This window comes from Empidonax traillii, unplaced genomic scaffold (assembly GCF_003031625.1).
Source record: "Empidonax traillii isolate 1590-97213 ecotype Southwest subspecies unplaced genomic scaffold, ASM303162v1 scaffold779:size455592, whole genome shotgun sequence".
Classification (NCBI taxonomy): Eukaryota; Metazoa; Chordata; class Aves; order Passeriformes; family Tyrannidae; genus Empidonax; species Empidonax traillii.
The window spans coordinates 359,956-384,845 of NW_020955972.1; the positions used below are offsets into that span (position 1 = coordinate 359,956).

The 24,890-nt window shown below is 37.5% G+C and overlaps 1 protein-coding gene across 2 annotated transcripts in view; it reads left to right on the plus strand.

The window, feature by feature from the left end:
• Positions 1 to 24,890, plus strand: part of KIF18A (kinesin family member 18A) — a 28,736-nt gene that overhangs the window by 366 nt on the left and 3,480 nt on the right. For both annotated transcript variants that reach the window (XM_027901364.1, XM_027901365.1), the window contains exons 2-15: positions 602 to 991; positions 1,638 to 1,795; positions 2,561 to 2,665; positions 3,414 to 3,524; positions 5,724 to 5,921; positions 6,827 to 7,000; positions 7,861 to 7,935; positions 8,229 to 8,338; positions 11,651 to 11,813; positions 12,397 to 12,561; positions 12,974 to 13,095; positions 13,278 to 13,516; positions 23,120 to 23,603; positions 24,132 to 24,236. In XM_027901364.1, coding sequence (XP_027757165.1) covers positions 664 to 991; positions 1,638 to 1,795; positions 2,561 to 2,665; positions 3,414 to 3,524; positions 5,724 to 5,921; positions 6,827 to 7,000; positions 7,861 to 7,935; positions 8,229 to 8,338; positions 11,651 to 11,813; positions 12,397 to 12,561; positions 12,974 to 13,095; positions 13,278 to 13,516; positions 23,120 to 23,603; positions 24,132 to 24,236 — 2,537 coding nt within the window. In that variant the 5' untranslated portion in view covers positions 602 to 663. The remainder of the gene's footprint in view (positions 1 to 601; positions 992 to 1,637; positions 1,796 to 2,560; positions 2,666 to 3,413; positions 3,525 to 5,723; positions 5,922 to 6,826; positions 7,001 to 7,860; positions 7,936 to 8,228; positions 8,339 to 11,650; positions 11,814 to 12,396; positions 12,562 to 12,973; positions 13,096 to 13,277; positions 13,517 to 23,119; positions 23,604 to 24,131; positions 24,237 to 24,890) is intronic.

The following is a 24,890-nucleotide window of genomic DNA, read 5'->3' on the forward strand; positions in this document are numbered from 1 at the left end:
GGCTCAGCTGAGCTCTCCCCGAAGCCGCAAAAGGCGTCCCCGAGAGCCTTCAGCGTGCAGGTCGCTGCCCGCTCTTGGGGGGAACGAACCAGCGAGGATGGGCCATTTTAAAGGGAATTCCGGGTTGTTATCCGCCGCTGTGTCCCGTGCAGGTGACGTTAACGTAAATCCCGCTGTAACTCCCTTTAAAACCCACGTGCAGCGTGGGTAAATCAATAACCCGGCGAAAGCAGCGCGGGCGGCTGCTCTGCCTTCGCGCTGAAGGGCAAGAAAACCACCCGCGTTAGTCTGCCGGAAAGGGGAATTCCGTCTGTAAGCTTGCTCTGACATAAATGGCACTTTAAATTGTTAAAGTGAATTTTTAGGGATTTACGGGAGTGGTGCTAGCTGGGTTTCTTGCAGCTGTGCTGGATTAAATCACCTTTTGAGGCCAGGTCCAGCGCTTCGCGAGTTGCGCTGCCGCTGTAAGCAGCCCATTGTAGCTAGCTTGGCAAACGATGGGTGGATGCAGCAGCGTTGTTAGTCCTTAATAAATGTGTGAACTAGCTGAAAGGTTTTATCCGAAATATAACGCCTTTCGCCTCTGTGTTGTCAATTGCAGAGGAGGTTCAGCTGTGCAACCTGAAAGAGCCTCGGGAAAGCGAAGCTGGGGGGCCAGAGGGGATGAGTCCCGCTAAGGAAGAAGATGTTTGCAATCACGTGAAAGTGGTGGTCCGTGTCCGCCCAGAGACCCAAAAGGAAAAACAGGAGAACTTCAGCAGGGTTGTCCACGTTATTGACCAGCATGTGTTGGTCTTCGACCCGAAGGAGGAAGAAGTTAGTTTCTTTAACGGGAAGAGGCTGACCCACAGGGATATCAACAAAAGGCAAAGGAAAGATCTTAAATTCATGTTCGATGCTATTTTTGATGAAATGTCATCCCAGTTGGAAGTTTTTGAGCATACTACCAAAACTCTGATTGAGGGCTTTTTAAATGGATATAACTGCACAGGTAACTTTGCTATTTATTTTCTTTAATTAAAAAAACTTAAAAGTTTCTACCATTGCATGCAGCTGCTGCAAGGGCATTAAAAAAAACCCGAGATAGAAGTGAAAGCATTGTGTTTTAATTAATATGTATGAGAGGCTGGCTCTTTAGCATATGGAAGTTAGGATAGCTGTACTGTTTTGAAAGTTTGTGTTAGGGTTATATAAAACTTCAGGATTTTATCTGAAATACGTGTGCTAACGACATAATAACTCCTCTGCAGTTATTCAAGCAGAAGCAGTTGTGCCACTGAAAGTGTGGTACCCTGCTTTATGAACTCTTTTAAAGAGCTTGGGCTTTTTTAATTGGCAGATGGAATGTGATGAGGAAATTAAATGTCTTTTAGCAATAAGTTGATGGTGTAGGGTTATGAGAGGAAGTAAATAATATTTTCATGTAAATTTTGAACTGAAAATTCAAAGATGTTACTTTGAAATAGCGCTCTGATTACAGCTGTAAAAGGTAAAGTCTAAGTAAGAAACTTGATTGGTTTATGGAAACAGCTGTTTGAAATGACAGGCCTGTGAATGTCCATTTGACTTATGTGTTTCTGTTCAGCTTTCTGGTATAAACTGCATATTCTTGCTTGGGTTTTCTTGTGTCAATTCAGTGCTTGCATATGGTGCAACGGGAGCTGGAAAGACTCACACGATGCTGGGTTCTCCCGAAGATCCTGGAGTGATGTACTTAACCATGATGACGCTCTACAACCGCATGGATCAAATAAAAGAAGACAAAATATGTGATGTTGCTGTCTCTTACTTGGAGGTGAGTTCCTGCATTTGATGTGCTGCTTTTAATAATTCATATTTAACACATAAAGATAAGCTGGTTTTCCCTTTCCCTGGTCCTTTCTGGGGCTTACAGGAGTGGAACTGAACCATGCTCTGCCAAATTTGCTGTTCAAAGGCACCTGTCACTATTTTATAGAAGGCTGCCCAACAAGAACAATCACTTCTAATATATTCTCTGAACATTCTCATAATTTGTGTCTCACCTTCTAAACATGTGTTGTTGTGTACAGGAAAATACCAGGGTTGTATCTCAGGACTTCACAATAACATCCTATAAGTACTGTGAAACTGTACAACAAAATGATGTTCTGTTTTTACAAGTCAGTGTCTTTGGCACTGCTTTTGAGTGGTAGCAGTAAAATTGTTATTTTCTAGCTCCCTTAAATTCTTAATGGAAGAATAGTTGGTGTTTTGGGAGGGGGAGAAGGAGAAGAGAAAAAAGGAAAATAAATGCTTTGGACTCATGCTTGTTGCAAAAGTTTCTTTTTTTTTTTTAATAAGGAATAAAAGTTATTTATGAGAAAAAATGATGTACCTTAACAGCTTAAAAGAAATCATGCACACTGAATATTTTAAACTCAGTATAGGAAAGCTGCTTGGAAAAAAATCAACAGCATGAATTTGCTGCTTTGTCTTAAAGAAATACTAAAAAAGACTAGTGATTTCTGTTTATTTAAGTTTAATTCAGTCAACTATGGGAGGATGATTTTAATGCAATAATTTAAATTCTCTTTCAAAGATTTACAATGAACAGATACGTGATCTGCTGGTCAGCTCTGGACCTCTGGCTGTTCGTGAAGATGCCCAGCAAGGGGTGATAGTTCAAGGTCTGACATTGCATCAGGTATGTAAGCACATACAGAAACTCACAGTGTGCGCTTCAGAAATTTGAGGAAGTTCCCACAGTTCTGTGTGAGAGTTGTATGGAACTTGGTCATTTCCTAGCGCGCTTTTTTTCTGGCCAGTAACTTGCAAACTTAACTAATCAGTCAAATGCACACTGTGGAATAAACTGCCAATATTATTGAATGCCAATAAACAAAGCATTCGGTCCTTATTGTCACCCACCAGGTTTTGGCAGATTTGTTTGTCAGCTGAAACATCTTGGCATCATTGCCAAAGAATTGCTATGCTGTCCTGGAAAAGCAGTTTAACATGGAACTTCTCAAACATGCTTATTACAAAAACAGAAGCGACCCTGAGACTTCCCACTGGTGTAGAACACTCCAAGATGGCAATGAAGGCAAAGTCAGTTTTGCGATCTGATAGTCAGACATTCTTAAATAAAGCTGCTTCTAACTATGGAGGGCCTTTTCAGATTTGTTTAAATTCTTTAGTAAAGACATTCTCTGATCTAAATTTCTGCAGTTAAGTGCTTACTTTTCATACATTAGTGGTTTTTAGTGGAGAACATTTGTTTGAAGTGCCTCAATTTCAAAACAGGAAATTTCTCTTATTTCTAGGTAGCTAAAATATTAAGTTCCTTTTTTTTTTTTTTTAAAGAAGGTGAATTTTAATGTGTTGTAGAATCTCCTACAGTTGATAGAAAAGGAAAACAAGTGTATTTATCTTGTTCTGTCTTGTTATTCAAGCCTAAATCAGCAGAGGAAATCCTTCAGATGTTGGATTATGGAAATAAAAATAGAACTCAGCATCCCACAGACGTGAATGCCTCCTCTTCCCGGTCCCATGCTGTCTTTCAGGTAAGATGACCCAGTAGATATACAGTGGTCATTACTGTGAGTTGCAGTTTTTGTTTAAAGTTGGATACAGTGGAAGCATTTCTGTAGGAAAAATAAACTGAGAATCTCAAGTAGTACTTTCTTACTGTACTTATCTTGGTTAATGTTAATTTTTATGCTACAGTGATTTCTTGATGTTCTGGTATGTACCAAGCTTTAGAAAACGAATTGATGATTCTTAGTTTCCATAAATGAATTTTTGAATGAGTTGTATAAATCTGCTGGAACTTAAGACTTCTCCAAAGATTATTGCTGTGTGCTACCCTCTGACCCCTCTTAAATACAACCTGAGATATTTAAAAAGAAATAGCATTTAAAAACTAGTCCCATTAACTGTATATGATGACACTCTGGATTGAAAAATATTAAATTTGATTCTGGTCCTTGCATTACAACATTGAACTGTTGGGCAGTTCTGAACTGTGTCTGCAGACTTTGGCAACGCTTAAAAACAGTAGCCAAAAGTAGCAGAGCAAGAGTCATTGCCGCTCAGGAAGCTTCTGTGTTTTCTCATATACCTTAAACTTCTGTTTGAAATGTGCTGATTTTTTTGCACTTTGAAAACTGCTGATTTCTGTTTGTTTACTTGCTGGGCTGGGGGGGGGTTTATCTCCCTCACCTTGACTCAGAGGAAAAAAGCTCTGGGTTGTATTATCTGGCAGGCTTTGCATTCTTCTCAGTACGTTTCTGAAAGTGGCAAGCAAGTAAATAAATCACTTCAATTTCTCATATATTTCCACACATCTGTGACGTTCTGCATCACAGATTTGTGTCTTTGGTTCCAGAGATGTGTTGAGAAATCCTCAGTGTTGTCTCGATTCAACTTTTTTTTCTATTATTTTAAGAGCTATTTGTTTGTGGAGATCTATTTTATCTTTTATGGTGGCTTTGGCTTTTCTTGTTTAACTTTGTTGGAGCAGGATATTGTCTGAAACTGACTCAGAACCTGATAGAAGTATTGGCCCAGGACATTCAGAGCTGATTTTAGAGATGCAAGTTTTGCCTTCCCGTACCATCTGTCTTGGATTTGAAATACCTATCTAGGTCAGGCAATTACTGCGTCTGAAAGTAAAATCCAAATTGCCACAGCGTTCTATTGAAAGTGTTCTGCTGACTGACAAAGAAATAGAAAAGTTTCTGCTTTGGGGCATTTCCTGTATCTTTTGAGTTTTTACGAAAGCTTGAGTCGTACAACACAGTTTGTCTGTCACTCCACCTTTCCCTACATCACTAATGATAGTTACTGGGTTGTTCTGATTGAGTGTTCCCAGCCTAAGGTTGGATTTTTTTTTTTTTTGTCTATTGTACTAGAAATAGTACAACTGAACTTAGTTGTACTGTTTGATATAGAAATATGTCTATTTGGAATAGACACATTTCAAGGCAAGTCATAAGTATTTGATTCACTCAGAATACTTGTCAAATTTTTCCCTGTTACAAAGTGCTGTGAAGACTTCATTTCTCATGCAAAAACCTTAAAGCTACAGAACTAGCAAGATATTGTCTTTACTGCCTCGTGCACGGCAGCTCTTGCCTAACTGACTGTCTAGAAGTGTGTTCATGAAAGGGTGAGTAACCAGTAGCCTTATTAACAAATGGCAAGGCACTCAGCACAAAAGAAGGGAAAACTTACGGAGAATTCTGGAAAAGTAAAAGTCATCTAAGGATAACTTTATTTCTCCTTACTGACTGTATAATCTTTCTTATAAACCTGAGGAAAGAATACCTTCACCAGCAGAAGGAAGCAGAAGTGTTTAGTTCCTTGTACATCTCCTGTACCTTGAAAATTTCAGGATAAATGGGATGAGGGGGAACAAGTGGTCTCGGGGGCACCACATTCCAAAAGATCTGGAATATGTTTTCACAGTGTGATATACATGTTAAGTGATGAGGAATCAAGAGCTATTTTAGCTGTGAAATTCATTTTGCCCTGTAAAGAGTGGAAAAAAAACCCAACATCACTAATCTTTGCTGCTGTTGTAAACCCGTTGGTCGCTTAATCCTCTGCAGCAGGATGGGGGAGAGAATCAGAAGTCCAAAAGAGAGGGGGTTGTGAACCTTGTGCTTCACTTAACTAAAGGGAAGTAGGGGAGGGAACAACTGCTTGGACTGGTTAGTGGCTACTTTTTAATTTTCTTATTTTTTTTTTTTCAATTGTAGATTTACCTACGGCAGCAAGATAAAACTGCCAGCATTAATCAAAACGTTCGTGTCGCCAAAATGTCCCTCATTGACCTGGCAGGATCCGAACGTGCCAGTGCCACGAATGCCAGGGGGGCTCGTTTCGTCGAAGGAACAAACATTAACCGCTCCCTGCTTGCCCTTGGAAATGTCATTAATGCACTGGCAGATCCAAAGGTTTGTATGTGCTGCTTTCCTGTGCAGGCTTCACCTCCTAGTGTTGTGAAATATTTTTTTTAAAATGCCAAGCTGGTTGAATAATGGGAATTACATCTTTGCTGTTACTCCTTTAAGATTGTCTTAAGGGTTTCCACCATCATCTCTGATAGCTGAAAGACAATCCCAATGGGAAAGAGTTCTCAAAAGTAGTGTGCAGCTACCTAAGGGTAGTGTCAAAGATGAATGTACTTGCTTTTCTTCCCCACCTTTTTCAAAATGAAGCATATGTAGAGAAGCATGTGTGAGTAAATTAATAGCCTTACAAATAATCTTTAATCTCAGGTGCTGAGATTAAAGGATATAGGATATGCTGTTTTATAGGATAAAACAACACCTATTCCAAGTTGTTCTTTTGTGATCTTACATATGTGCACACACCCTGCTCAAAGCAGTCTCCTGTTCTGACTCACCAGCTCAAGGGAAGGAGGAGGTACAATTGTGTGGGATAATGAGAAAACCTGAACTTTTGCCTAAGTCAAGACCGTTGTCTGCCACGACACTCTTTTTGTCCTTCTGGGCAACTGGGAAATTCCCCCTTCACATATGCCAGGAGTAAAGGATCAAAGCTTCTATTTCCCTTCCTGGTCCTGCAAATTCTCATCACCATTTTGTTGGAGGGAAAGGAGGACTTTAAAATCTGGACCATGGGCATAAAAAAAAATTCTTCATGTTGCTTTATTTGGTGAGGGATTGGGTTCCTAGTGACCTAACTTGGCACCATGAGACAAACGAGACAAAAAGCTTGTGCTTGGAAAAAAAAAGCTTCACACAGCAGAGTTGGGTTGCCTGGAAAGGTTGTAGAATCTCCATCTTTGGAGATAATGAAAACCTAATCCATAAAAAGGTGTGCAACTCTTTTTCAGCGCAAGAAACACATTCCTTATCGGAACAGCAAGCTCACCCGCCTGTTGAAAGATTCTCTTGGAGGAAACTGCCGGACAATCATGATAGCTGCTGTTAGCCCATCTTCTCTGTTCTATGATGATACCTATAACACTCTTAGGTATGCCAACCGAGCCAAGGATATCAAGTCTTCCGTGAGTATATCTGTGTTTGTCGATCTACTGTCAAAGTATAATAACGCAGCATTAAGAGAAGGAGAATTGTTTCTTCCAGAATATTATATTTTCCTTTATTTTGCCTCAGTTTTGTTCAATTATCTCTTCTCTCTTACAGTCACCTCTTCCTTATCTGAGCGATAGATGTAGTAGATACAGAGTAGATGCTAGATTTGGCCTAAAAGCAACATAACTTCATTAGTGAGAAGATGTTGCCAGTTTGAAGTAGTTTTAGTGAGCGTGAGATTTAGAAATAAACCTCAGCTGGTAGAATTCACATCTGTTTCCAGTATCTTATTGTTACTTTCTTGAAGAACTGTAAAGGATGTTAAAGATGTGTCTGTGTTATACAAGAGCCAGTCCAGGTTTGTTACAAGTAGAATTCAACTGAAGCCAAGAAGTTCAATGAGATTATACTGATAAATGAAAAGCCACCAGAATGTCCTGTATTCTGCTCTCTATTGTTTGCATTTTTTTCATAATCTTTTTTTTATTGCAGTTTCTAATTGCTTTTACGTAACATGGGGTTCACTGTAGTTTCCATTTGTTATAATTAAAGATAGTTTTTATAGTAAAATCTACAAGATACACATTAAATGGTCAAACTGAATAAATGCAGTTACTTTTTATTGTTCTGTTGAGTGAAATGACCTGGCCATGGTTGCACAACAGGTGACAGCAAAAGCTGAGAGTCATACTTTGGTTGTGCAAGTCAGGATTGTATTCATCCCTTTCCTCATAATGCAGTGTATCTGACTATGTAGTAATTATACACCGTGTATTTATTATGCATGAAAACCTTAAGGAGCCACCTTAAATTCTAACTTGTTTCTTTACAGTTGAAGAGCAATGTTGTTAGTTTGGACAATCACATAAGCCAGTACGTTAAAATTTGCAACGAACAGAAGAAAGAGGTATGTAAAAAAAAAAAATAAAATAAAAATCTGTTGTTAAAAGTTTGAAGGTTAACTTTGACTACAAAAAAAAAAAAAAAGTAGATAAGATTGAACCTTAAAGGCAATATTGTCCTAATTCTCCAATATAGTATTTTAAAGTAAGAAAATTTTGTCTTCTGAGGGCAGTATTACCTACTGCCATTTGTAGAGCTATTCAACATATCAGCACAGAATGATAGGGGTTTTTTTTTAAAAAAAAAAGGCTAAAAAAAAACCTGTATCCCAACTAAAAGGTGCCTCTTTTGGTTTAGATCCTAATGTTGAAGGAGAAGCTGAGAGAATACGAAGAAAAGCAAGTAAGCATTCCTGAAAAGTGTAATGCTGCAGAACTTTCAAACAACCAGGAAGTGGAAATAGAAAGGTAAATGAATCACAGCTCAATCCTGCTTGCAAAACGGAGCTTGCGTAACTTGTAAAAGCATTTGTAAAACAAACTTACTCTTTTCAGTGTTGGCTTCCTCATTTTAACGTTGCTTTACTTAGACTAGGTATGGCTTTGCATAATGTGCTGCCTCTTTTTAGAACAACTTGGTGGTGCATTTAAAGTGAAAGGGGAGGGGGGTGTGTGCAGGAAATGAGATGTGACAGGAAGCAGCATATGAACGCTGGCTTCCAGCAAAGCTGCCGAACAGGTTGTGTTTGTGGGTAGGCAGAACTGAGTTTGCATAAATGACAGCAGCTCTTGCTACTGTTGGCAGACACTACTTCAAGTAGTATCTTCCTTTCGAGGTTTGAGAGACACAAACCTTGAAGCTTCTCTTTCCACGAAGAGTTTTAATGTGTGATTGTAGATTCTTTATTTTCTGTTGCTTTTACGTTTCTTGACCTCCTCTTATTCCCGTTGATGTTCTCTCATGGGGCTGTCTCATGACAGCCCACAGAAACTATCAAACTAGGATGTGATGTATCAGTTTGGTGCAGAAGTCACTCTATTCCGTGAGAAGGTGAGGTGTTGGTGCAGAAGTCTTTCTGGATGTTTCTTTGCGTGTCTCATCGAATATTTCTGAGAATTACTAACCTAAGTTGATTCAATTACCTTTTTTTAATTGGCCCTTTGAATGTACTGGTTTTTAACCTGAGAAAGTTGCTGAGGTGAAGTAAAAACCCATTCAGAAGCAAAATGCTCTCTAACCATGCTTCATTTTACTGGCATTCCTGGCGTTTCAATAAACCTTCTCATTCAGGTTATTTAAATTTAATTTTTGAAATAAGTGTGGGCTTCTAAGTCATGTTGATAGTTCTGACAGTTTCCCTGCATATTTTTGCACTGTATGTCTTTAAGACTGATTTAATTTCCTGTGATTTGCCCTTTATTTCATTCTTTGTGTGTGGGAAGAGTCAGTCAAGGGCAAGGTCTCTAAAATATCTTTTCAAAATGCTGGACATATCCTATGCCAAGATTAGTTGGTCAGGGAATGTTTGCATTTTAATGTTATGGCATATCCATAGAGCCACATGTAAGCTATCCCATTCCCTCTAGATATCAGAAATAAAGTCAATGTCCCATTCTGTTCTTCCTCATGAATATCCCGTCAGGTTCATCCTACTGATGGTGTGGGTGATGAGTTGATTTCTCCCACATTCACTTACAGGTTTTGAGGGTATTGTGCTGCCTTCTCTCTCTTGTTTGGGACAGGGAAGAGAGTCTTACCCACGAGCTTGTATTGCAGTCCAACTACCCGTGGTTTTTGCTTCACTGTCACCTGAAAGAGACTCACTGAGTACTGCCCTTGCTTCTTCAAACCTAGGAATCATTTCTTTTCCATCTGTCAGAATTGTGTTGTCTGCCAGCCCTTCAAGTCTTGAGCCTGTTGAGGTAGACAGTGGACACTGGCTTTGGAACTGCAACCATCAGGTCCACGAGCACCTTGAGACAAGGCAGGGTAGAGGGTTTATACCCTGCAAGTGCCTACAGGATAACTTTGTAATTTTTCAGGTGAAGAAGAGAGGGTAAAGCTAACTCCATAAGAATAGGAGTGTGCTTATTGAGTGAATCCAGCCCAAGGCAGGAACTCTGCAAAGGTTTCTATACTGGATGCTGTGTTAGGGGCACCAGTGATTGTAAGCACACATTTACTGGGAATGGTTCCTCATGAGGGCTGTATGTAGAATCAGGATGTGCACCCTCTCCTGAATTATGCCCGGGTTTTTCCTGTGAGGGAGACAGAGGATTCACTTGGATTCCTTGTTGCTGTGTTTCCCAGGCAGCTGGGAGGAACTGTGTTTCTATGGATACTACAGAGGGCAAAAATCCTGCAAGCAGTTGTGCATAGATAGTATAGTAGTATAGATAGTAACAGTGTAGGGAAAGAACTCTGATACAGCTGACTGTTGCATTATCATGGGATCTTTTAGACTGGAAAAGACCTGGAAGATCATAAAGTCCAACCATTAACCTCTAATGGTTTCTTAAAGAAATAATACTTTGTTTTAGTATGCATTTTTTAACTAAATACGATAGCATTCTCTGGACGCTTAGGGAAAACTGCTTTATTTTTTAAAACTGTGGGGAAGAATTCTTAGTTCTGTTCCTTTTTAAAAGGAGAGTAATAAAACACTAAAATAAAGCGCTCAGTTATTCAAACTTTAGAGTGGGAAAAAGAACTGCTACTTTAGAAATACTGGCAAAAATCAGTTCCGTGGCAAGAATGTCTCTTCAACTTGCTCTGGAGCTGAACTTGCCTTATTTTTTAGCGTTTTTACAATATTTAATTTTATGATTTTTTTTTATTTTTAATCCTAAACACTTTAGCAACCTCAAATGTTGCACATTTTTAGAACACGTGCATGTTAAATTGTGTCTTTTTTCTTATGTAAAGTTCTAACAACATAGGATGTTATGAAATGCTTTATATACAAGGTTGGTCGTTGTTAGGATATACTACAGTGTCTTTTGGGCTGTTCTGAGCTGTTGCATTTTCAGCACTCAGGAGTGAACAAGTAACCACCACTGGAAGTTATGTTGCAACATAGCAATGCTTCCAGGTTTTCTCCTTATCCTTGTTATTCTGATTTTTGTTGCAGATTAGGCATAACCAGATAACTGGTTATACTCAATAACTCCTTGAGTACCATCTACTAGTTTGGGTTTTCCCCGCTATCAGCCTGGTATGAGTTAAAATGTGATTCATGTTCTGATTTTTGTTGTCCATTAGTGATTAAAATTGTACAACAACTTCAGGGAACAACCAAAAATTATACAACTACTTCAGTGGGCAATTAAAGACTCTCAGGCTTTTCCTTTTTCAAGAGGTAGCTGGCAGGTCTTTTGAAGACCTTTTGTGTCTATGGCAACAGCAGTCTGATCTGTTTAATAAATTGGTATAAGTAGAGAACACAGCCATTTAGTATCTTTGGGAGGTACAGATAAGACTTGCATGAGAAGTTTCAGATGCTTTTCTTTTATGCTTTTCTTATTTATCTTCATAAATACAACAAGATTGATTGCTAGTAACACCTTAAAAATTTTACATCTCATTTTCATTTCAAATACAAAAAACCCTTTCCAATATATTGACACTTTATTTAGTGTTCATATATGACAGGCTTTACTTATTTCCTCTCAAGTTCTTTATCTTATTAACTTGGAATTGAAATTTCCCCCTCTAAATGAGATGGCCATAAAAAGTCTTCAGTAAGTAATTCTTTATTTATTCTTATCCTTTGGTTCTAGATACAAAGAAACCCTTAAAAATGTGTTTGCAAACCGTGAGGAAATCAGAAAAGAATACCTCAACCTGGAAAAGAAACTGAAAGAAAACACACTGAAGAAATACCACCATAATCAATGTCATGAACAAATTCGACTGATGTGCTCTGAAGAAAAAGTAGAAAAGGTGAGTTTTCCATAATGTAATGCAAGGCATCATCTCTTCATTTTGCTATATTCATTTATATATATTTTGCTTAAGTAATTATGCAGCGAGTTAGTGCTTAAATATTTAATTGAAATGGGACACACTGATTATCGCTTCTCTATGACTATTGCATTAGTGACCTAATTTTTGAGGTATAGAGCAGAGTATAGTTGTCCTCAGAGTAGAAAGAGTACCCTTTGCCTTGTTAGGACTTAGAAAACTACCTTGTTCATATCCAACTTGCTGGTTTTGAGCCTTTTGGTTGCCTGATTTTAGCAAGAATTTGGTCCTTGCAGATAAAGCATTTACCTTTTCCCCAATATTTTATTCTTTTTTGGGGCTTTTTCTAGGACACGTTTTAGAAAACAAAGCAGATAAAATTGCTTCTTCATTTTCATACTTGAGTAACTAGGAATTATTTGTTTATGTAACATAAAAATAAGGAAAAGAAATTTTTACATTGAGAGAGAAAGGATTTGGTGAACGTAATTTGAAGGTTTTCCCCTTAAACGCTAATTTCTCTCGGTTTTTTGGGTTTTTTAATTCTTTTTTTTATTTTCAGGCCACTTGCAAGCGGGATCAAAGGCTTGCAGTACTTAATATCCACTCTGTGCACATGCAGAAGAAAAAAGAAGAGGAGGTCAAACATTTTGAGGAAAATACCAAGTGGCTGCACCGTGTTGAAAATGAGATGCGTCTTCTGGGTCGGGATGGGTGCATTCCAAAGGTAAGATGCCTTTCACTTTGTCAGGAAAAAGGGTAAAACCTATGAGTTAAGAACAGTTTAATAATTGAAATAAAGTGTGTGAGTACACAGGAAAAAAAAAGGCAAATATATCTTTGGGCTTGCATAGATAAGCGTGCGTGTGTGCCTGTTGGATTCTTAATGCTGATTGCAGCACACCCACCACTGGTCAAAGGAATCTACAAAGCAATACTTATGCATATAATTAGAAATCAAACAATTCATACTTTTCTACCGTAAAACTTCAATGTGATAACATAACTCTACTCCCCATTTACTTTTCAATATTGACTGAATTAAAATTACCTTTAGCTTAAATTTTGGGTTTTCCCTATCAGTTTGATGTGCAGTTATTTGACTTTTGTGGGTTTTTTTTCCTCCCAATTTCCCAAAGGAACTTCGTCAAGATCTGCAGTATTGCCATTTAAACCTAGAAGTTCAGGACCTGAAAGCCCAGATTAAGCACATGTTGGCTCTGGTGTCCCTTCAAGATCAGTATTACAAGCAAACAGAAAAGTAAGTATGGTTTCCTGACAGGTGTGATAAGACTTTTATGTTCTGACACTTAGAACTTCAGAAGACCTATTCAGAGAATTTAATTTAAATTGAAACAGAAGCAAGAGTTTATTTTTTTTTTTTTCCCCTGGGTAAGAATTGTTTCCATAAGCAAACTTGTCTTGCCTCTTGCTGTTTTACAGAGTACTAAATACTTTGCTTCCAGTCCTTCGCAAACAATACCTGACTTTGAAAGAAGCTGGGCTGGCAAACGATTTGACTGAGACTGAGTTTGGGGAGGTTGAGCAGCTTATTCAAAGACAAAAATCAGTAGCTTGGGCTGACCAGACTGAAGAAAAGGATCAAAATCAAAGCCACGAAGTGGACTTGTCAGCTGTTTTTGCGTTCCCACAGCTCGTGAGCAGACCAAACACCCCCTGCCGTAAGTATATAATTAATGTGTTCTCTGTTGGAAATGCTCCTAAATGTGTCCTGCCAAAGCCAGATGTCATCCATAAAGACAGTGGATGCACACTTCTGCCAATATTGAAGCCAGATATAAAACTGAGCCTCAGACCCACTTTCTATATGTTATACACCATTCTTAATTGAATATAGGAAAGAAGTTCACTTTTCCAATAACTTTTTCAGTCACACTGCAAGAGATCACTCCATCCTCTCCTTGTAATGTATCCCATGTATCAGTGTTTGTGGATCCTGTGAGTGCTATTAAGAATTCCACTTGAGTCTTTCAGATTGCATTGATTGAAAAGGAATCATAGTGTCAGTCAGTTATAATTTTGTTGGACTGATTTGAAATGTTAAGCAAGTACTATAGCTTGCACAGTTCCTAGTGATAGCCTTGAGGGAGATATTTCCTATTAATTAATTACAGGTTCACCTGCAATCAATTTAGTAGAAAATTTTCATAGTATTTATTTTTCCAAGAATCAAAGGATTCACCATTTCTACCATGGAATTGAGTGTTTTGCTGTATCCTGATGGCCTCTGTTCTCCCCCCATAACACCATGTAGCTGGCTTTTCTGCTTTAGCTGTGAAGTGAGTTGCCCTGGAGCACGGTCTGGGTAAAAAAAAGGGATGAAAAGTTCTTATACAAGGTGCTGTTCTGGATAGGCAGCACACAACACACTGGGGCTTTCTCACTACAGCTGCTAAATCCATAACATTGACAGACAGCCATAAGCAACCAGGGAAAAACAGATAAATATTACTTCAGCTTCTCAAAAACTGGTAGTCATGAAAGAGCACTGACCCCTGGAGAACTGTGAAACTAGTTCCCTCCTTTCTTTAGATTTCTTCCTCCATACAGCTTGAGAATTATTGTGTCGAAACCATTTATTGCCTCCGTTCTGATTAAGTGTGTATATGTGATTTCTGGCATATGTTTGCGTCACTGTTGATGATACCAGATAGTTGATACCCAGTGTCTCACTGTCTGCAGTGTAAAAGGTCAGATTGTGTTGAATGCCAGGCTATTCTAGAGTTTTTTTGTTGTTTGTTTGTTTGTTTATGTGAGTGGGGTTTGGTTGATTTTTTAGTTTGGGTTGGGTTTTCTTTTTAGTGTGTGTTTATTTTTGTGTTTTCAGAAAGAAGGAAAAGAGAGTTTCCAGACTTGCATGCTTACATTTCTTATTCTGCCCGTGCTACTCAGGGATTCATTCAGGAAGGTTGAAAGTTGTTATTTTATATCATAGGTACATATTTTTAGATACTGGGGGTTTTTACTTTTAGAGGTACTTTTTTTTTTTTTACCTTTTTTTTTTTTTTTTTTTTTTTTTTTTTTTTTTTTTTTTTTTTTTTTTTTTTGCAGAATAGGTAGGGCAATGTACCCAAAGAGTAATCCAGAAGCTCTGTAATACCCTTTGTAACTAAGTATTGATTGTAGTGATTTTGTCTTGTCATATGTGGGTTATCATTGCTGTGAATTATAGTTCCTGATGCTAGTAAGCCTTGTTAGAGTTCTTGATTAATCTACTTCTTTTCCACCTTTCTTAAAGTCCTGTGTTGCCAGAGGCCTGATCTGTTCTTACTGAAATTAACGCTAAAATGACTATTATTTAAATTCCACACAAACTGTTAAGACCTGAACATTTCAATTCATTAAAATCACAAGATATTATTTGAGGGGTTGTCTTGAAAACCATATGTGGAGGTTTTCCCATTATTCTCTTCCTCTAAATATTGTTGAACTGTGTGTTCCCCTAAGTAAATGGACACCAGAGCTTTCAGTTCAGATGGACTTTTTTCAGCTGTAAATGGTGTATTTGCCTGAAGATGTCCATGGAAATCTTTGTTTGGTGCTTTGGTGATGTTTGTTTGTTTGTTCTTTGGAAAAGGAAATAAAAGAGATTACTTTCACTCCTTTCCCTGTCTAATTAGATGCGGTATAAAACATGGCAGAAACAACTCCCCTAAAATTCTGTAACCTTTAAGGGAAGGTTACCTAAAATATTACTGGTCTTGACACAATCATATCAATACATCTTGGGAGTTGTGGTGGAAAAAAGTAATCCACTTTTCAGTGCTTTAAATTTTTTTCTGCTCAGCACAAGACAAATGTAATTAAATAGCTCCTCTTCAACTGTGTGTTTGAATTCACATTTAAAATACATTGAACTATTAAATGATATTGTCATGGAAATTAATTTCTGAAAAAAAAAAAAAAACATAAATCAGAAAAAATACATTAGCTTGGGGAAATATAAAGTAATATGAGGGCAGCATCCTGATCAGAAATAGGAAGGATGTAGTAATTTCTCTTTTCCTTTAAAGATGAAATAAATTATTCAAGAATCCAATTCCTGCTTCCTCAAGTCATTTCAGAAGTATGCTTGGCAAATGTTAGCAAGAGCTGACCTAAGAACTTAATGAACAAACAAAAAGGAAGATTTATACATATCCCCTCGCACCTTTGGTGCTTTGATATTTTATTATTTATAATTTGTTCAAGACATGGGGAAGGAAGTAGTGTTTTGCTCCAAGATGGTAAAAAAGAAAAAAAAAATCCAAAAACATAATCAAAAAACCACAGTGGTCATTATTCCTTGTATAAAAGTCCATATTTCAGAATTTACCACATTTGCATGGAACTTCATCTTGTCAGCAGGAAAGAGCAACGCACTTCAGTTTTTGTGGCTTGCTTCTTATTTTTTATGATAAAAGTTGAGAGCAGTAATTATTTTTTTGATCTCCCATTTAATATATGTTGCCTTGTGTTAGTGTCTCGAAGTTTCTTTTCCAAATAGTTTGGGGAGAGGGTACAAAAGTTAATTGGTGTCAGTTTAATGTTTCATACGAAACATAAGTCAAGCATCTTAGATTGAGAAAGAGAGTCTCTACTAGTAACAAATGTGATGTGTTGCTTTTGAACATATTTGAAAGACTTTTTTTTTTTTTAAGTAAAATCCCTCTGCAAAAATGAGATGGTACTCATGTAGAAAATAACGAGCTTTATGAGGAAAATATTTGTTCCTCTTCAGTGTAAGCTTATGAAACAAATAATTACATCTCTTTTGTTAAACTTGGCAGTATCTAGGGATATATGCAGTACATGTGACTTATCCATAATTGGAAGTTTCAGTCACTAACAATCTACAAGTTCCTGTTCAGTTGTTATGTGTTTAAATTGGTAGTGATTCAGGAAACCATCTGTATTTAAAGCCAGTGCTGAATTCTGTGTTGCAGAACATGAGGCAACGAGTACTCATTGCAGGACATTTTTTAATGACACTAAACTATTGCCTGCAGCTCTTTGAGAAAACTGTGACAATGTTCAAAGGCAAATGAATTGTCATTGAGTGGTTTGACATAAAAATTAAAATGCCTGAAGTCGCATAAATAACTTTTGTGATTACAAGCACTGCTGCCAAAGGCCAAAGCTGCTAAATCATTTCTGCAGAGCAGGAAAAGCTGGGAAAGCAGGGCCTTTAAGTTCTTATATGTTTCTTTGGAATTAACTGCAATGTGGGAAAAGAACCTAAAAAGAGTCAAGAGAAGGGATAGCGAAGGTAAAAGGGTTTTTTTCTAGGTTTTATTACAAGTCTTCAACAAAAATATGTTCTTGACATATATTCTGAGTATTCTTACTTTATTGTATGAAGTGGTTTTGATATTACTGAGATCCTTCTATCTATTAGGAGTCTCAAAATAACAAAGAATTTGAGCTGATTTGCAGCAATGCCTAAATCTTTGTTTGTCATGAAGATTTCTTCATTGGAAAGGGTCTCATATATATTAATTAATGTAAAGTCAGAGTGGGAGAGGAATAGATCAAGGTGCTGTCTGACCATCATTCAACATCTGTTTCCATGGCCAAGATATCAAGATAGTCAATCCTTGTGCTTAAAAACTCCTAATGTCTAGTGAAAGTTAAAGTTCATATGCTTTGCCAAAGCACGTGAAAGGAGTCAGCCACCTCCTTTCTTGTTTCTCCTTTAACCTTTAAAACACCTTCTGTAAAATACTGACCTTAATTATAAATTAGAAGTTTGGGGTTTTTTTGAGAGAAAATATTGGTTTTCCAATATCTTTTTTTTTTTTTTTTATTTACAAATATGCCCAAAGTTTAATCTCAACTTGTGTATGCTTCGCGTGACCGTAAATGTGCCATCTCACAAACAGTTTAACTGTTTGTATCAAGGAAAGCACAGGCTATGAAAACAAGTTCATTTAAAAATGTATTCAGGTGCCCATTCTTGAGTGTTTATTAATGGACAGCCATACAGTATTCAGAGAGTGGACTTGATGGGCGGAGAGCTCTGACTGGTATTTACAAGTGTTTCTGTGAATGGGAAAGTTCTTGGCACTGTTTCAGGCATCCCATTTCCAGAAGCCTTACTGTACATTACCATTGAGAGAATGGAATTGATTTACAGAGGAAAAAAAAAAAAGAAAGGAGAAAAAAAAAAAAAAGACAGGGCATCCATTGCCTCCCCTTGTCACAAACATCCGAAAGTAAAGTCAATTTTCTACTTGGTGTGGCAGGAAAAATCGGGGTGTAATTGTACATAGTAAGAGACTTGATTAAAAGTAGGAAAAGTGTTTGTCTTGTATACAGGAAAGAGCAGCCTTTTCACATTGTCTGTTATGACTCAAGCTGAGTAAGATCAGTCTCAGATCACTGGGACTCACAAGCATCCAGCCTGCATTTTAGCCTTTTTTTTTTTCAGTTCCCAGCTGTTGTTTGTGAACCTGTAGTGAAATTGGTCAGCACAGTGATGAGTTTTGAGTATGAATATTAAATAATTGAAATGCATTGACCAGATCTCATTTTGTGATTTGGAATTCCATGAGTCAGTTGTTAAAAGAAGGAAAATGTATGATTAGGATTGTAATTGGATCAATCAGTGGTAGCCCAGAAATGTTTATTGAAATGAAGACATTAATATTTGATTTCACTTTAGCAGAACAACCTGGTAGACTTAATTTAGCACAGTTTCCAGACATAATCCCCTTATGCATGTTATTAGCATGAGTTCTAGAAGAAGAGGAGTCTTGGCCATCGTTTTGTCCCTGATGTCAATTAGAAGTAACTGAATTCATGAGTTGTTTTGTCATGAGCTCTGCTCACTTTTGCTGTGACTCACATTTCACAGATAGTGCGTTCAGCTTTTTGTGTTAACACACAGGGCTGTAAATATCTAATATTGCTGTGTTTTGTGTCTGATAAATCAGTACTTTTGAGTAGTCTTTTGGGACAGATGATGTGACAAACTAAGGGCCAAAACCACCTCGTATCATTTGGTCAGTGGGGGATGGCTTTTACTTCTGATTTCTGAGTAAATCTCTTAAGAAAAATAATACCTTAAAGAATTCCAACCATTCTCTTATGTAAACATCAGCCTGAAATTAAAGATCAGCAAATAATGCAGTCTATTCTCTAAAATATATTTGGCATAATGCTCAGTTTTAAAGAGAACCATTGTAGCTGAAAGCACTAGCTAAGGAAATGCAGCTTCTAAATTTTTCTTTTAAGCAACTCCATCAGGTTAACTGCTGATATTCTTTAAAGTATATAGTGATTCATTTTTGTGTATGAAATAAAAAATAATATTACTGAATCACGATGATCATTGTGATGCAAAAGATTGAACCGGTTGTAAAACTGTGAAGCAAATATAAACCATAAATGTAATTATTTATATTATGGAACAGGTTTGGAGATTTGCTTTAGAGTTTGGAGCGTGTTGTTTATCTTTCAGTAGGAAAATAATGACAACACTTAATGATTACCAATAGACATCCATTCAGGAACTATTTAGATTTGTTCTTTAAGGAAATACAAATAGCCCTACTTGGTCCACCACTGCATCATCTTCAGTACCATCTATTTAGCAATTTATGGGAGTAGTGCTTCTGAAGCAAATTTTATTGTCTGAGCTCATTTTATTTAAGCTTCTCAGTGGTAACTTTTTTAAAAGAACCTGCAAAAAAAATTAGCAACTGGCTTTGGGATCTTACTTCCTTAATAAGCCAGTAATAGAAACACTGGCAGTCCTTTATTTTCAAAATAAAGAAATGTTTTTCTTGCTGTAGTTTTTGTTTACCTTTTAGATCATAACTGTTTGGAGCCGTATACTGTGTAACAACAAGTTAGAGAGGAACAGGAATTCTGGGGTTGGTTTTGTCACTTCGTATTTGGTTTATGTTGTTTAGTGAAAGCAGGTTTTAAACATGAGGTTGCTGGTGATGTTTGTTTACTTGTTTACTGTGTTAGGAGCAACCTAATATTTTCACAAAAAGCAATGGGAAGGGACGCTTCTTAAATAAAGTATTGGAGAGCATATAAAATAATGACAAGAAAAGCTAGTTGTCTTTTAACTTAGTTTTACAGGGAGTTTTATTCCAGAAATAAAATGGCTTTAAAAATGAGTGTCGGTTTTTAGTAACAGCTTATATTTGCCCTATATAGAATTGCTGTAAGTAGTTATTAATTTACTTGTATTACAGGATGAAATGCTGTTCGCTGTGATGCAATCCAGCAAATTATTTATATTGGCAGTACTCTTCTGTTCTTTACGTATTTAGTTCAGGATTTAAATGCTGGCATTTACAGTTAATTTAAAAACGCTTCCAATATTTAGGTCTGGAGAAGCTTCTAAGACTTGGCACTCCCACCAAAATGTTTCTCCATCAGACTTCCTTCTAGTAACTTTAGGACATTAGCAAAACCTCAGTGTCTTACAGTAAGCAAACTTTCTGAAACTGAAACCTCCCTGTCCTAATGTAACAACAGACTAATAGAATTCTAACCATTATTTTTCCCGAAACACACATTCAGATGCATATAAACAGGAGGGAAACCTAATAAATGAATATTTTAAATGTGTCCTGAGGCGTTTAATGGATAGTTATTTCGAACACTAGATGAGATGAAGCTTGGTCTTGTATTTAAGAATATAAGCTGTCAAAAGTCTTTTAAAAAAAAGGTTTGGCTTCGATTTTTTGGTTGTGATAACTAGAATTTTTTTTTTTTTCAAGATTTGTTGGTCTTTTACACTGAAGAATATATTGTACTCATTAAAACAAAATTAAAGAGCAAGCATATTAATGAAGCATAGCATTGTTGATAGTGTCGGAGAGCACATATTTTAAATTGTTCATAAATAGGTTTTTTGCTTGCTACGAACAAAGTCCTACCAAGTCTTGGAGAAATGTGTCCTCATCACAGTGGGCTTATGTTATTTTGGGGACAGGTAAAGATTTTTTTTGGGAAACACAGAGGCCCTGTTTTACTACCCTTTCCATTCCACTGCTGGAAAATATCCTGAATTAGCTTTAGTGTTTAGGTTACAATCAAGATAGCGTGTCTCAACAACCTGGTAAATGCTGACAGTGGATTAGACAAGGTATTAGAAAATAATGCATTTTGCATTTTAACGAAAGGAAATCCTGCATGTACATCAGGTGAATTGTTCATGGGCACACACACACCAATTCACAACTCAGTTACTTCATGTCAGGTCGTCCTCTCGAGCCTGGGTCTTCCATGTATGTGTTTCTTCAAAGTGAAAGCAACATAATAGAATTGTAATATTGTAATTGTTCAGATGCCTTTTCTCTAAGCAGTTTATCTTAAATTAACCTGCCTTTCTTGCTCATGCATTGTTGGATAAGGTGTTACATATTTGTTGAACCCTAATGGTTTCAACATTGTTCATTCTGAAACTGAGCCCTTGAGTGATGAATGAATGTTTCCTTTTTTTTTTTTTTCCCCCAAATGGTTTTGTTATTGAATTAAGTTCTGGCAACACAGAATAGATTTGTGGCCTATATATTAGCATCTAATTTACTTGCTACTCGTACACATTATGATATTAACTATTCCCTCCTCCTAGAGCAGGTCTAGGTCTCGTTGTAGTCTTTAAATCCTTTGCTTTCTCCTTAGAACTCTGTTTTGTATCTTCTGACTGGGCATCATCTCATAGCTGGGCACAAGGAATCCATCCTGTGGTATGTCTGGTACCAAGAGATGTAGATAAAAATGGCGCTGGGATCATCCTTCTTCATCAGCTTTCCTTCAATGAGGATCTTATTTGGGTCTTTTCCATAAGACATCCAATTTCTGAGGGTATTTGGGGAGCTGGCATTCTTAAAGCAGCTTGGCAAATTGGGTTGCAACTGAGCAACGAGGTCAAAATTAAATGGGGGCTGAGAAGTGGTAAACAGAGAAAAGACTACAGTCACTTAAGCCTTGTTTTCTGTAAGAAATCAAACTTGTGGAGGTAGAATAATGCAGTACATACATGTTTCTAATCAATCTTCCTTCTCTTCAAAGAGCTTTTCTGGAACAGCTAAAATGCCCTAAGTGCTAACACATGAGAGAGAACTATAGAAGCATTCAGACCGAGGAGCTCAAAATAACTTTCTGACTCCGAGGCAAAAATAAAATGAAATTTTAGGAGAAATAAATATTTATCAACACTGTTCTAGGAATACCATAGCTAATTCCTGAGTAACTTGCAGGAGTTCTTTTTGCAGTTTAGTTGCTCATAGGCATGGAGTAGGCAATGCAGAAAGGAGAAGTATGAAGCTGTGGCTGCCAGCTGAAGTGGAGCCAATCCATAGGCATTTTAAGGATACTAGGCTTCATTTCTTAAATTTGCACTGGAAGTTAAATATAGAAGCACTTGGGGTTTGTGACAACCCTCTCCTGCTCTTGATTTGTTTTTAAAAAAATTCCTTGATTTTTTTTGTTGTTAACTATGTAAGTCACCACTTGCCTAGCTGTTTGAACAGTGGGCTGTGTCTTAAAATGATTTGACTTTACTGAAAACTTGAATTTAAAAAGGCCATTTCTGTCTTACTTTGGACATTGCCTTTACTACCACCTGGTTGAGAATAGAAATACTGTAACATTTCAGCAGTTTAAATCAGGATGAATGAGAATGGCCAGTTACTACTATGTTGCTTGCTTTATTTTTGAGGGCAAGAGGGAGGTGTTAAAAGAGCTTTGCTCCACACAGTTGATGTATTAGGACAGAATCCAGGTAACTTCTTTGTTTTCCCTTTTCCAAAATCCTACATTCTCATTTGCAATATCAAAGAATGTCATCCCTCTTAAGTGGTTCTGTAACAGCCTCGTGTTATTCTGCATGGTACTTGCTGGTGAAAAAATGGCTGTGATCAGGAGTCAGCTTAGATTGCTGTGATTGTACCATCTTAAAGTATGAGTTTTGTCATGATAATGCGATCATTTTTGATACTCTTACTATTCTACTCCCTCTTGTCGTGTGTCCTATCTTCCTTGTCACTATTTGTGTTATCTCTGGGATTAACTACACCAACCTGGGCATATTCATAATGCTTTGAGTGTCACAGAACAAACGCCAATCTGGACCATGCTGCAATAGAAATAATTTCATTTATAGGATCAAACTGATATGTAAATGAAATAGTGTTTGTAATAATTTCATCAAAGCTTTCTGATAGCTTCTGTCTCAGTAGGGAAGAGGAGGGGAAAAAGCAAGATTTGAGCAGTAGGTGTAGGTCGGTGTGGTAACCACTGTCACTTGTGTTTCACAGGCACCTCTTTTGGCACACCATCCCAAGAAACGACTAAAAACACACAACAAACAGTAGAACACACAGAACCACCGCAGAAAAGAACGAGGAGGAAGCTAATGGACTCTCCAGTAGCAGCTCGAAGCCCAGCTGCATCCAAGCAATCCAGCCTGCAGCACCTGGAGGATTCTCTCGCCAAGGAAGTCCAGCCCATCGTGTACACGCCGGAATCGTGCCGAAAACCCGCCCAGAGCTGCTGCACAGAGACTGTGGTGAAGAAGGCCCTGCACCTGGCAGGCCTGGAGGAGGTCAGTGCCCAGGGCACGGGCACACCGGCCCAAAAGGCCAGTATCATGGACACCACGCACGACGTGATCCCCGAGTGCGACGAAGGGATCATGAACTCGACAATCATCCTCTACGAAGGGGCAGATGAAACCGCTGAGGTCTCCACCTACTCGTCCGTGAAGGAGTCCCAGCCGTGCAGCACCAGCGTCGTGCAAAGGTATTTTCCTTGTTATACGGGCAAGAAATATTACCAAATAATTCCACCCCCTGTATCTTGACAGCTGGGTTTTTCCATTTATGTCCGTTTTATTTGTCAAATGCAGCGTTTTGGAAATCCAACCCTCAGTTTTGATCAATGTCAGATTCGATTCTGCCAGTGTTTGAAAGCGGTGGTTTGTTAGTGACAACAGATGAAGTCGGAAGCTTATCCTGTTTTATAAGATAGGCACTGAAAAGAAGTAGAGTGCTTTTGAAATTGATTGTGGTGCTCCAGGCAAGCTCCTTCCTCTCAGCCTGATGTTTCCAGTCTGTAAAACAGATGCTTAACCTCTCCACACTGAGAGATGCCATGCCTAAAGGTTACCGTGCTTGTGTGAAGTCTGCAAAGCTGCCTCAAGCAGTATCAAGGAAATGAATTTCCAGTTTTTGGTTTTCAGCTTAGCATGTATTTACAGTTAAGAACAAATTCATTTAACTTTTACGAAGAACGTGCTCTACAAAAGTATAATTAATTCTTTTGTTTCAGACTTGATCTCTCCTCCTTAAAAAACAAAAATAATGCTTCAGCGTTTGAGAAGCCCTCATATATGGCAATGACTTCTGCTGCTCAGAGAAAAAGGAAGGTTTTAAGGTAAGATTAAACTAACTCTTCTATACAAAGTGAGTTTGTGTTAATTTCTTGTGTTCTTGCTTCAGTTTCAGTATGACATTTCAAAGCTGAAAACATCTGCTACAAGTCATCTGAACCTGCATATGACATGTTTTGATTCAAAAAAGTTTGAATCCACTTCAATTTTCTTTATTTTTCCTGGGAAGTTCAGTGCATTTTCTTTCATTATTTTTTTTATTTACTCTTGATTTAGGAACTTCTGTTTTAATAATGATAAACTACCACGTCTTGCATACCTGCTGCCTACTCAAAATAGAAAGATGACACATAATTCTAAGAAAAGATAAATTCCATCATCAATTAAACATCTGATTTGTTTGAAAATGTTCTGCCTTTGCTGGAACACATTAGAAGCTACCAAAAGGTCTTTATGTGATCCAACCATCATTGTACATTAAAACAAAATAAACCTTCTTCTTTTTTGCTATATATAATATATATGCAACACTTGAAAAGTGTAAAGAATGAACCTTGCTATCAATTTGCACTGTTATTGTACTTTAACAATGTGTCTAAAGAAAAAAATTATTACCATATAGGAAATACTGATACCTGCAAGAGAAAGCAGAGAAAAAAAAAACTATATGGCAATACTGATTTGGTCAGCTTTTTTTT